The sequence below is a fragment of the Pseudophryne corroboree genome, chromosome 8, assembly GCF_028390025.1.
Source record: "Pseudophryne corroboree isolate aPseCor3 chromosome 8, aPseCor3.hap2, whole genome shotgun sequence".
In the NCBI taxonomy this organism is placed as follows: Eukaryota; Metazoa; Chordata; class Amphibia; order Anura; family Myobatrachidae; genus Pseudophryne; species Pseudophryne corroboree.
The window spans coordinates 413,090,608-413,103,606 of record NC_086451.1 but is presented as its reverse complement, the minus strand read 5'-3'; the positions used below and the strand labels follow the sequence as shown (position 1 = coordinate 413,103,606).

At 44.1% G+C, this 12,999-nt stretch overlaps 1 protein-coding gene across 5 annotated transcripts in view; it reads left to right on the top strand.

The window, feature by feature from the left end:
* The window catches only part of SLC8A2 (solute carrier family 8 member A2), a 418,203-nt gene extending 407,436 nt beyond the window's left edge, over positions 1 to 10,767 (top strand). For all 5 annotated transcript variants that reach the window (XM_063937877.1, XM_063937876.1, XM_063937875.1 and 2 more), the window contains 2 exons: positions 3,251 to 3,526; positions 4,007 to 10,767. In XM_063937877.1, coding sequence (XP_063793947.1) covers positions 3,251 to 3,526; positions 4,007 to 4,383 — 653 coding nt within the window. In that variant the 3' untranslated portion in view covers positions 4,384 to 10,767. The remainder of the gene's footprint in view (positions 1 to 3,250; positions 3,527 to 4,006) is intronic.
* Positions 10,768 to 12,999: the final 2,232 nt, after the last annotated feature.

The following is a 12,999-nucleotide window of genomic DNA, read 5'->3' as shown; positions in this document are numbered from 1 at the left end:
ATGTCCTATACAGGGAGGAGCAGAGTGAGATAGCTGTGTATGTCATATACAGAGAGGATCAGAGTGAGATAGCTGTGTATGTCCTATACAGAGAGGATCAGAGTGAGATAGCTGTGTATGTCCTATACAGAGAGGATCAGAGTGAGATAGCTGTGTATGTCCTATACAGAGAGGATACGAGTGAGATAGCTGTGTATGTCCTATACAGGGAGGAGCAGAGTGAGATAGCTGTGTATGTCATATACAGAGAGGATCAGAGTGAGATAGCTGTGTATGTCCTATACAGAGAGGATCAGAGTGAGATAGCTGTGTATGTCCTATACAGAGAGGATCAGAGTGAGATAGCTGTGTATGACCTATACAGAGAGGATCAGAGTGAGATAGCTGTGTATGCAGGGCCGGTGCTAGGGTGTTCGGCGCCCCCCTGCAAACTATAAATTTGCGCCCTCCCATATTCGCGCCGGGAAAAGGGGTGTGGGCTCACAAGTAAGGGGCATGGCCACACAATAGTACCCCCATTTAAAATTACGCCACAATGTAGTACAATCTTATTCCTCTTATACATAATGCCCCACCCGTAGTAGTAGCGTCATATGTAATGCACCCCAGTAGTAGTAGCATCCTTATACATAATGCCCCCCAGTAGTAGTAGTATCCTTATACATAATGCCCCCCCCAGTAGTAGTAGCATCCTTATATGTAGTGCGCCCCCAGTAGTAGACGCGTCCTTATACGTAGTGCACCCCCAGTAGTAGATGCGTCCTTATACGTAATTCCACCCTAGTAGTAGTATCGTCCTTATACGTAATGCCCCCCCCAGTAGTAGCGTTGTTTCACAAAATGCCCCCCCAGTAGTAGTAGCGTCCTTACATGTAATGCCCCCCCCAGTAATAGCGTCATTATACGTAATGCCCCCCCAGTACTACCATCCATAAAGTGCGCGTACACAGACATACCTCACACACACACACAATTCACACATATATACACACACATACACACCCACCATATACACACACACACCGTATGCACACACACACACCCCCACCATATACACACACACACACACCATATATATACAAACACACACTTCTCTCTCACCCTCTACTTACCTAAGCCAGTCTCCCTCGGTACAGCAGCCTGGTCCGTGTAGCCCCGCCCCCTTCTGGACCATTTAGCTCCGCCCCCTTCCGTTACGTACACAGCCGCTGCCACACAGGGGAGGGGAGGGAGGAGGCTTTTCACGCTGCAGGCTCCGCTGCCAGTGACTGTCACAGTCATACAGTGACAGACACAGCAGCAGCAGCAGCAGGGGGGCCAGGACGGCGCAGCAAGGAAGGAATGCAGAGCAGGGGTAGCGCCTCTCCGTCCCAGCGCCTCCCTGCACTGCATCCCTTCGCTGAGCGGGTAGCGCCGGGCCTGTGTGTATGTCCTATACAGAGAGGATCAGAGTGAGATAGCTGTGTATGTCCTATACAGGGAGGAGCAGAGTGAGATAGCTGTGTATGTCCTATACAGAGAGGATCAGAGTGAGATAGCTGTGTATGTCCTATACAGAGAGGATCAGAGTGAGATAGCTGTGTATGTCCTATACAGAGAGGATCAGAGTGAGATAGCTGTGTATGTCCTATACAGAGAGGATCAGAGTGAGATAGCTGTGTATGTCCTATACAGAGAGGATCAGAGTGAGATAGCTGTGTATGTCCTATACAGAGAGGATCAGAGTGAGATAGCTGTGTATGTCCTATACAGAGAGGATCAGAGTGAGATAGCTGTGTGTGTCCTATACAGAGAGGATACGAGTGAGATAGCTGTGCATGTCCTATACAGAGAGGATCAGAGTGAGTTAGCTGTGTATGTTATATACAGGGAGGATAAGAGTGAGATAGCTGTGTATGTTATATACAGGGAGGATAAGAGTGAGATAGCTGTGTATGTTATATACAGGGAGGCAGAGCCGGCCCTAGGCATAGGCAAACTAGGCAAATGCCTAGGGCATTTGGTATGCCTAGAGGCACCAGCAGCTTCTGCTGATTAAAATGATATGCGGCATGCCTATATTCTGTGTGTGACTGTGGCTGAATATGCATACGAAATGCTACGTTACAGTGTATTCCTGGAAATCACTGTAATGTAGCATGTCGTATGCAAATACAGCCACAGTGTGGTGTGGTGTTATGTGAATAAAGAGCAATTCAGTCTGATCAGAGTGAGATAGCTGTGTATGTTATATACAGGGAGGATCGGAGTGAGATAGCTGTGTATGTCATATACAGAGAGGATCAGAGTGAGATAGGTGTGCATGTCATATACAGAGAGGATCAGAGTGAGATAGCTGTGTATGTTATATACAGAGAGGATCAGAGTGAGATAGCTGTGTATGTTATATACAGGGAGGATCAGAGTGTGATAGCTGTGCATGTCATATACAGAGAGGAGCAGAGTGAGATAGCTGTGTATGTTATATACAGAGAGGAGCAGAGTGAGATAATTGTGTATGTCATATACAGAGAGGATCAGAGTGAGATAGCTGTGTATGTTGTATACATGGAGGATCGGAGTGAGATAGCTGTGTATGTCATATACAGAGAGGATCAGAGTGAGATAATTGTGTATGTCATATACAGAGAGGATCAGAGTGAGATAATTGTGTATGTCATATACAGAGAGGAGCAGAGTGAGATAGCTGTGTATGTCATATAAAGGGAGGATAAGAGTGAGATAGCTGTTATATACAGAGAGGATCACAGTGAGATAAATGTGGGTGAGATGTATCAAGCATCACATGTTCAATGGGGGTAATCCCAAGTTGATCGCAGCAGGATTTTTGATAGCAATTGGGCAAAACCATGTGCACTGCAGGGGAGGCAGATATAACATGTGCAGAGAGAGTTAGATTTGGGTGGGGTGTGTTCAATCTGCAATCTAATTTGCAGTGTAAAAATAAAGCAGCCAGTATTTATCCTGCACAGAAATAAAATAACCCACCCAAATCTAACTCTCTCTGCACATGTTATATCTTCCTCCCCTGCAGTGCACATGGTTTTGCCCAATTGCTATCAAAAATCCTGCTGCGATCAACTTGGAATTACCCCCATTAATGTGAGAAATTGCACCACTGATCACATGGCAGAACTGCAGTTTTCACAGTTTTGACCGCATTAGTACTTCTCGCCCACCCTGTGTATGTTACCAGTGAAAGATATTTCTGTACATGACTGATATCACTCAGGTCTGATCTCCTCCCCAGGTGATGAAGAAGAGGAGGATGATGGAAGAGAAGAAAGACTCCCTTCTTGTTTTGACTACGTCATGCACTTCCTCACAGTCTTCTGGAAAGTCCTGTTCGCCTTTGTGCCCCCTACAGAATACTGGAATGGCTGGGCCTGTTTCTTTGTGTGCATTATCATCGTGGGCTTTCTGACAGCAGTCATAGGTGACCTGGCCTCACATTTCGGCTGTACAGTCGGTCTGAAGGACTCGGTCACTGCTGTGGTGTTTGTGGCACTGGGCACATCTATCCCAGGTAAGGTGGTCACTCTCCTATGACAGAACAATGATTGGTTTACAGGGAGTTATATAGGTTTGACAACCTGGTACCAGTTTACCAAAATGCCCCAGTGTCAGATCTTATCAGCAACACAGGAAAGCATTTTTTACAGTAAAAGCTGTATAAATAGAGAATGAGCTGGCAAGGAAGGTGGTGTTATCTATTAGAGGGTATATTATTTAGAGACATGTAAATGGCTTTTAAAGAAGAAGATTTTACAAAGTTATAACTGCTTAGTTTATTTACAGGGTAATGTCTATCCACTGTGAAACTTAATGCTCTTAATGGAGTCACAATGGCTTTCCAAGCTAGGACATACTGTAATGATTGAACCTGATAGATTTGTGTCTTGTTTAATGTGATTAAAATTGTTGCGTGATTCCACTATTTTCAATTGTATCATGTAGAAAGCTAGAACACTTAATCCTTACTTGACCTTAATTATTCCTTTTGCAGACACGTTTGCCAGCAAGGTGGCTGCAACGCAGGACCAATACGCGGACGCATGCATCGGAAACGTGACAGGCAGCAACGCAGTGAATGTCTTCTTGGGAATTGGCGTGGCCTGGTCTGTGGCGGCAATCTACTGGGCCATCCAAGGAAAAGACTTTGTGGTGGATACGGGCAATTTGGCCTTCTCAGTTACCCTTTTCACCATCTTTGCATTCATCAGTATCGCTGTCCTCTTGTACCGCCGCAGGCCCCATATAGGAGGTGAGCTAGGAGGCACTCGTCTCGCCAAGACCCTCACGTCCATGCTCTTCGTTGGTCTGTGGCTTCTCTACATCTTGTTTTCTAGCCTGGAAGCCTACTGCCATATCAAGGGCTTCTGAGTGGGCACTGAGGATGCAGCGAGGGTCTCTCAACTAGAACTCAAACATTCCATGGGTTGCCTCTCACATAGGTTGTGAGATGTTCCATTAGGGCGGAGTTAAGGACAAAACAAAATAGGGGGATGACTTATTTATTTTTGTAAATTTTTCCATCTGGGTATTATCCCTCCACCATGCCATGTCTACTTGGGTCCAGTAGCACAATTTTGCAAAAACAAAAAAAAAGTGGCACAGAAACAGCCCCGTATGACAAGTTAGATTGATATAAACAGGAATGCTTGGAGAAACGCATAAGGTCCACTGTTATGCCTAATCAGCACCTAGCTGTAACAAGTAACTGCTTAAGGTTGAAGTGAAGCCATCAAGTTACAGCAAACTACTTCTTGTATCCGTTCTCTTAGTTGTTGCTTGTTCAGTCATAGCTGGAGTGAACCTGTCGCCTACACACAATGGTGGCTGATATTTTTTAGCCTGAATATCCATGAGACTGCAGCCTATCCATTCGCAAGGAACTAATAACAGCACTAAAGAAAGAGGCAAGTTGTGGCTCATGCCTCATTGATGTCACTTTTATCTAGTTAATGAATGAGCTCACCCACATAATGCCTCAGTTGTCTATAGGTGACAAGTATAGATAATAACTCCCATCTAAGACCTCTTGAGCAAGAGTAGCACTGTAGTCTGTAATGCAACAGATAGGGGTGCAATGGATATTTGGCTAGGACATTATAGCAGTACGGGTGCAAATTCATCCGATGTCAGCCTGCGAGTTCTTTTATCAGACAGGAATGTAGAAGAGAGTTTATCTTAGATAATATAAAATGTTACTGATAGGTAGTGGATTCTACTATATGCTAACGCATATTTATGTATTTGCTATGGAGATAGGGCCATATCCTGTGTAACGTTATAATGACAGTGTTCAACAAGACAGCAGATTGGGGAGAAACTGCTGTTCCAATGCCCTCGCCCACTCTGCTCTGCTCTGTCACTTTAATAGAGGTGACAGTACGATCTGCGGCCCTCTACAAACAATGAGGTGTTCCCCAATCGCCCAAGTGTAAAGGAATTTCCACCCCCTTTCCTACTTCTCTCAGAGAAAGGGGTCACCCTCAATCCAATTCAGCTAAAGCTTCATTCACACATTTGCTTTTTGTTGCGCGCATAGTGTTTTCCAGTAAATGTCTTTGACAGCGATTTGTAAAATACTAGCCAGTACCAATTAAGTGTATACTGACGGTCTGGAACATTTTTTTTTTTTTTTAATTCAGCCTACTTTAACGTTTTTGGATGAATATTTTCCAGAACACCAGTGTACCAAAGCTGGAAATGGCGTCACTGCTGTATAGAACAACGGGGGTAATTCAGACCTGATCGCTGCTGTGCATTTTCGCACGGCAGGCAATCAGAGGCAAACTGTGCATGCATATGCACTATAATGCGCAGGCGCGATGGACAGCTGCAAAGCAGATCGCCGGCCAGCGACGGGTGGTGCGAAGAATCCACTTGCATGGACGATCGCAAGCAGATTGACAGGAAGAGGGCGTTTGTGGGTGGCAACTGACCGTTTTCTGGGAGTGTTTGGAAAAACGCAGGCGTGTCCAAGCGTTTGCAGGGAGGGTGTCTGACGTCAAATCCGGTCATGAACAGCCGGATGTGACCGCAGCGGCTGAGCAAGTCCTGGGCTGCACAGATACTGCACAAACTCTGTTTGAGCAGCTCTGCTACACATGCGATCGCACACTTGCACGGCGAAAATACACTCCCCCTGTAAGCGGTGACTATCTGATCGCAGGGCTGCAAAAATCGCTGCCCAGCGATCAGGTCTAAATTACCCCCTATGTCAGCTGAGATGCATTCCAATCAGATCCGCGGTAGATGAAACAGCAGAGAACAGGCGCGCTAACCGCCTGAAAACCGCCACAAAAATAGTCAATGCGTTATTATTTATTATTATTTGTTTATAAAGCGTCACCATATTACTCAGTGCAGATAATAATTAGTAACTCACATCATCAGTCCCTGTAGCACAGAGTGTTAGGGGGAAGATTCAATTTTCGTTAAAGTGCGGCTGCTCACACTACCGCTAATCGCAGTAAGGAATCTTCATTAATTTCCCTGCGCACCTCTATGTGGTGTGAGGCAGGTGCGTACCTCGGAGTGCCTTCACAGACACTCCACTGCACATTGCCGAAATTTGGATTGTCCCCTTAACATCGTAATCCTTTACCACACAAGCGATCACGTGCTATGGTCCATTTTCGCCAGCAGCCAATTAACCTTCCTGAATATTTTTACACTCTGGTAACCAAATGGAGCACCCAGAGGAAACCCACCCAAATATGGAGAGAACATACAGACTCCACAATGAATGGCCCATAATGGCTCAGATCAAATGTGGGGTATATGACATATGTTGACATCATGTCGACATGAGAATATTGACATTATCGACATAATATATTATCATGCTCAATGTCAACATGGACAGTGTTGACATTCATCATGCAGACAGTAATGAAGTGTCAACATGTTAGAATGTCAACATATCGTCCCTGGTGGCCCATCATGGACTTACCTTGCTCTCACAGCTGCAGTGGCTTCTGGCTGCCGATAGGCAGAGCTGTGATCCTCCGGCGTTATGGTGAGTATTTCTCCCCAATCCCTAACCACCGCCCGCAATTTAACCCTTCCGTACCTGGCCTAATGCTAACCTAACCCCCTGCAGCCTAACCTCCCCCCGCAGCCAAATCCTCCCACCCACAGCTTAACCCTAATGTTGACATTTCACATATGGATGCATTGCTTGTCAACATTTTAACAGTGTTGACCTAACTGTGGAGATTGTGGTGTCGAATACATCCCAATCAGACCATCAGATAATAAGGGTTTGCCCTTTGTTGTCAATCTGGATCTCCAGCAGTGGTTTTCAGGAACAATAAAGTAGGCTACTCCAGGTTGCCAAGTCTGATTTGGAATAAATTAATTTGACCTTTTCACCCTGCAATGGGAGGTCCAGATTCCATGTTGGTATCTCCCTTTGGTCAGCGTCACCTTGCGGAGACAGGACAGTCTCCATGAAACAATATATGTATACATCTCTTCACCGTATACCATCTCCCAATAGCAGTGACAGACCAAACGGATGCTGTATAAGTGACATTGTATATGAAATCTTTCTTGTACTATAGACCTTTTCTCTCTGCGTTAGCGCAATGACATTACTGACCCTACGATTTTCAGCTACCACTGCCCTTTGATGTGGTCCATCAGTAATATCAGACTGGTGTTCTGCTATACCGACTGTCACTTTTCAAGCCCTGGGATTGCCAAGCCAATCAGGATAAAGCCATTTGCCAGCTCCCTTTCTTTTGGTCTACAATTTGGGGGTCACCGACTCCTGCATTACAATGCCCAGGCAGGGGAGGGGCGACAGATTCCGTGTAGAGTATGACAGCACAAAAGTCAGCCATTGTTACCTCCCATTAATGCCCAGCTTGGTGAGAAACGGGTGGATCACCGTGAGTTCCTGTCCATGCTGCCAGGACTGTTACTTTCTCCGGGAACTCTGATTTAAAAAACAACAGAGACGGTGCTTCTAATTATGCCAGCAAGTCAAATGTCAAACAAGTACCCTGCAGTGATTCACCTGTGTGCAGGCAGGAATATGTTTGAAACCGGGCTTGCTCGGAATTGCTGCATAGCTTAATGTCCACTGGAGTATTCATCATAGAAACACTTCTCACCGTCCTGCCCAACCTACCAAGATCACAACTGAAAGGCCTATTATTTAACGCTACAAGTCCATGAGCCATCTGCATGTCTTCCGGGTACATTTATAACACATCAAACAGCAGATGGGTGCCAGAGAACGATTTCTGAGGTGGGCCTCCATTGTTGCTCATTTATTTGAGTGGTCTCTGAAGAGATCTTTAGAGCCTGCAAATCTTCTGAATGATCTCAGACTGGACATTGTCTGTTGGTGGTTGTGCGCCAGATGAAGGACAACCAACGTACAGGGGACAGGCTGCAATGAGAATATACTGTATGATCAGTCTGCTTTTGACTTTTTTCGGAAACCATCTATACCCATTCTCCATTCAGACTCTCCTGCAGGCTCCTCACGGTGATTATCTACAGAGGCACAAAATGCGGTGGTCCATTGTGCAGTTGACGTTGGGGTTATCTGCTTAAGCAGGGCTATATGTGTGCATTACTTTGCAGACTTCAATAAGCACACCAGAAGGACCGGTTCCCACTCTGCAATGGTTGGCAGGTTGAAAACGAATGAATATTTCCTGTTTATAGGCTTACCAAAAAAAATAAAAATGAAAAAACAAATAGGGGCATTTCTGACCCAAATCTTATGCCAGATGAGGGCACTGCAGACTTTGAGAGGAGCTAAAACTGCCCATTGTACTAGTAGTGGCCCCACGTGGCTGTTTTATATGTAATGCTGGCTACAACCTTTAGTGTATTAGTCCGTGTATCTGTCCATTCCACTCTCTGTCCTCATCTCAGTCGCTGATTTCTGTTTCCTCCTTGTGTTCCTGAGCATACTGCTCCTGCCATGTTTCTCTCATCCTTGTCTCTTTCTGCCCTATTACTCACTGGTATCAATCTCTCTGCCCTCACTGTCTCTCAATCCATCTCTTTACTTCCTGTTGGGTGAACACACTCTTTCCTTCCTTCTGCCTCTCTCTATTCTGTTTCTCATTTTCCTATCACTGTCTGTCGTCTGCACCTGCTCTCAATCTTCCCCTACCCATCTCTCTCCATACATTCTGTCTTTAGTGTGGTGGGTTATCTTTCTCATTATATTCCATTGTGTGGCTTTCTTCTCTTATGTTCCTTGGTCTTCTGTCTTCTAATAGTCTCTCTGTGTGTCTCTGTCTCTCTATCCCTTCTTGTCTCATTTTGTCTCTTCTATTCCTTCTTTTTCTTCCTCTGCCTCTTAGCAGTCTATTTCTGAAAATATGGCGCTGATTTCACAAATCAATTTCGTATTACTACAATTTGCCACTAAGCCCTCGCTGAAGCACCTGAGCGACACTGGCCTGAAGCAGCAAGTATTATACTTTGCCAGTCTAGTAAGCATAACCCAGATTGCCCAATGGAACTGAAACTACCAGACTTGGGTTTGCAGTTTCACTCAGTAAAGAAACAACCAATAATATTGTAAATATATACATATATATATATATATACATCTCTCTCTCGCTATAAATATATATATATTAGCTGTTCTATATGGGAGTTTCTGATTTTCATGGCTGCAAATATAAATGAGTGTTAAAAATTTGGTAAATCTATAGAGATGTAAATTTGAGACATCTTAATGTAAGTAAATATTAATCCATGGTTCTTGGCGTTGCCTGAGGAGCACCCGTAGCAGATACGGTAAAAAGTGACAGGACCATTGTTGTAGTTTATTACATTCTACAGATTGGAGGTGCAATCCAAATTTTGATCCGATTGTCTGTTTGGGCGTTATCGTTCACGCAACGCAAGCCGCGCATCGATAATGATGTAATTATGTCAACCCTCTTTTTATCCCCATAGGGAAGGTTTATTAAAATTCGAATTACGTAGTTTTCCTATTACCCACCTGAAGAATTCCTATGTTACATTTCAGCTTCCTAACATATCGGGAAGTAAGAGAATTAGGGGGACATTTACTAAGCAGTGATAAGAGCGGAGAAGTGAGCCAGTTTCCCATGGCAACCAATCAGCAATGAAGTAACATCTATAATTTGCATACTATTAAATTATACAGAGCTGCTGATTGGTTGATGAAGCAACTCCTCTACCTGCTCACATCTCTGCTCTTATCACTGCTTAGTAAATGTCCCTCTTAGTGATTAGTCAGTCAGTGAGTGAGTGAGGGCTTTCACACATATGCACACACACACACACACACACACACACACACACACACACACACACACACACACACTATTGATAGTTTGAAAATACTTTATTCTGTGAATTTTTCATCCATTTTCTTCTGTTATTGTCATCCTGAGATCCTTGTTAAAATAGGCTTCACCACTTTCGCAAGCGAAAAGCACTGCTATTGCCAGCAGTGACCATTTGATGTATAGTGCAAAGCCTTATCTCTGGCAGAAGCACCCACATTCAGCAGCCCTATTGCTCATTAATAGATAAACCCCTTAGTTCTCCAGCTGTCCCTCTCTCATTCTACACCCTCCCCCCCATTTCACGTCATCACCTCATATCTTTCCACCTTCCTCCTCCCTGACCCCCACTGTCTGTACTCATGTTTCTCTGAGTCTGCCTGTGCTGACACAGAAAGGTTCTCAGCATGTCATATTAATGCAAGAAAAGCTATAACTTTATCAATATAATTATTTATTTTGAAAAAAAAAAGTGTTTGTTTATTGTCTGATCTGAAAAGTTATCTGCATGTTTCACATTTACATACTGCAAAGAAGAAAAAGACCCTAAAAACCATCAACAAGGATAGTATACTGATGGTACAGACTGGCGTGCATGGGGCACATGAGAAGCCCATAGCTGTACCCTGGATTAGTAAATAGAAGTGATTTTGAGATATACTTTATAATAGCATTACAAACATAAAGTCCACGTATGTTTGGTGAAGTGAAGGGCCAAGTGAGTATCCTTTCTATGAATGACCAAAGTATATAATGGTCTTTCACATGAGACATGATAAGATAAAGGTCATCATCATTTGGAAATCCATGAATCTTAGTGCCCAGTGTATTGAGTAAAAGAAGGTAACATGATCACAAGTGTACTGACCTCCTGTTGTGGAGCATGTGAGCGGATAACCCTGGAAGCCGGGGGAGAAGGTACCATTCCTTCCTCTATCACTGCATTGGGAGCCATGCGACCTCATCCACATTCAACTCTTACAGGTGCATCTGCAAAGGAGAATAAATATATAAAAGTGTGCTATCAACAGCAGCTGGTATGGGGATGGTCTAGATCCCCAAATAAAGATGAAAGTATGCGGAAAGATGAGTGTATACCAGTGCTGGCTGTATAAGTTAATACAAGTAATCAACTTGTTAATACTCACATTTATTAATCACAAAAAATACATTTAAAACATTAAAAACAACAATGTATCACATATTAAAATAAGTAGTTACTGTGCCAAGGTAAGCCACTTTACGCCCAATAATTCACTCAGTCTGGCCAGGAATCTCCCTGATAAGAGAGAGTCACAATGTTATGCAGCAGATTTCAGGTCTGGGTATGTAAACCTGGAACTAATATTACCAGTGGTTCCTCTTTGGAGATGGTGATAGTCCCCTTGTTAAAACAGCTGGGATGTCTTTTTGGTGCTGACGGGGTATCCAAACCATGGCGGTAATAGTGGCCTGTTTATAGAGGAGCCTGTCCAGGTTATGTCAGCTGGAATGTCCTTTATGTGCTGACTGAACCTCCAGTGCTGCTGAAGTTATTGGTGACAGATTTCAAAACAGGGTAATGATTCCAAGAAATATGCCAGAAGTAGAGAATAGTGTCCTCTTGTTGAGGTGCAGGTGGCATCAAGCTCAACGCGTTTCGCTGATACATAGTATTTACAGCTTCCTCAGGAGCATATGTGTCCACAGGGTCTCTTTTTATACCCTGTAAAGTGGCTTAATGAATGGCACTTGTGTACAGACAATAAAGTAATTAAAGAAAACATTTGTTAAAATACATTAAAAAAAACTTTTTATTTATAGCTAGGTCCCAGATGGATGGACAGTTGATATAGTGCAAAAACAAGCATTACAAATTAAATTTTAACGATAACATTACCAGATCCGTGTATACAAAGCTCCGGTCATGTGATCTTTGCAGGTCACCTGATCGAGACTCATAGTGAGTCATTACATAACCTAGTTTGAAGAAGATTGGTTATTGAGATCACATGGTCTATTTTCTCTAAGGCAGGCATGTCCAAACTGCGGCCCTCCAGCTGTTGTGAAACTACATATCCCAGCATGCCCTGACACAGTTTTGCTGTCAGAGAATGCTAAAGCTGTGTCAGGGCATGCTGGGATGTGTAGTTTCTCAACAGCTGGAGGGCCGCAGTTTGGACATGCCTGCTCTAAGGGTATCTAATTTGACTCATTGTATCTGGAGTCACGTGATAGAGATGACCTAATCGCACTACTGACAGCGCGTATCACGTGATCTCCGCTGTTTATATGTTATCAATGGCTCTCCAGTCACGTAGTTGTCCTACGTACCGCCCAGTAGATATATCACATTGCCGAGGTCACGTGATCGCGCTGCTAACCAGCCAGTGGTAAGCTATTAGGCAGTGCTTTAAACTTATAAAGTATTGGTCTCTGCCAACCAGAGATAGCATAATGTTTAAGGTATATCTATAATGAGACAACAGTGAATTGTTGTCACATACTGAGGACTGGGATTGATACAGAGGTACCTGCTACATAAGTGGGTCCCTGGGTGCCAGGATTCCTTTTGGAAAACGCGTTTCGCCCATCTGGCGGGCTTGTTCACTTCCTGAGGGTGTCCTACTCCATCTTTGATTGTAGGGTTAAAATACCCTGTGTGTATGGCGTGAGCCAATGGTATGCGCCCTGTAACCTGGCAACGCCAGGTTAAGGG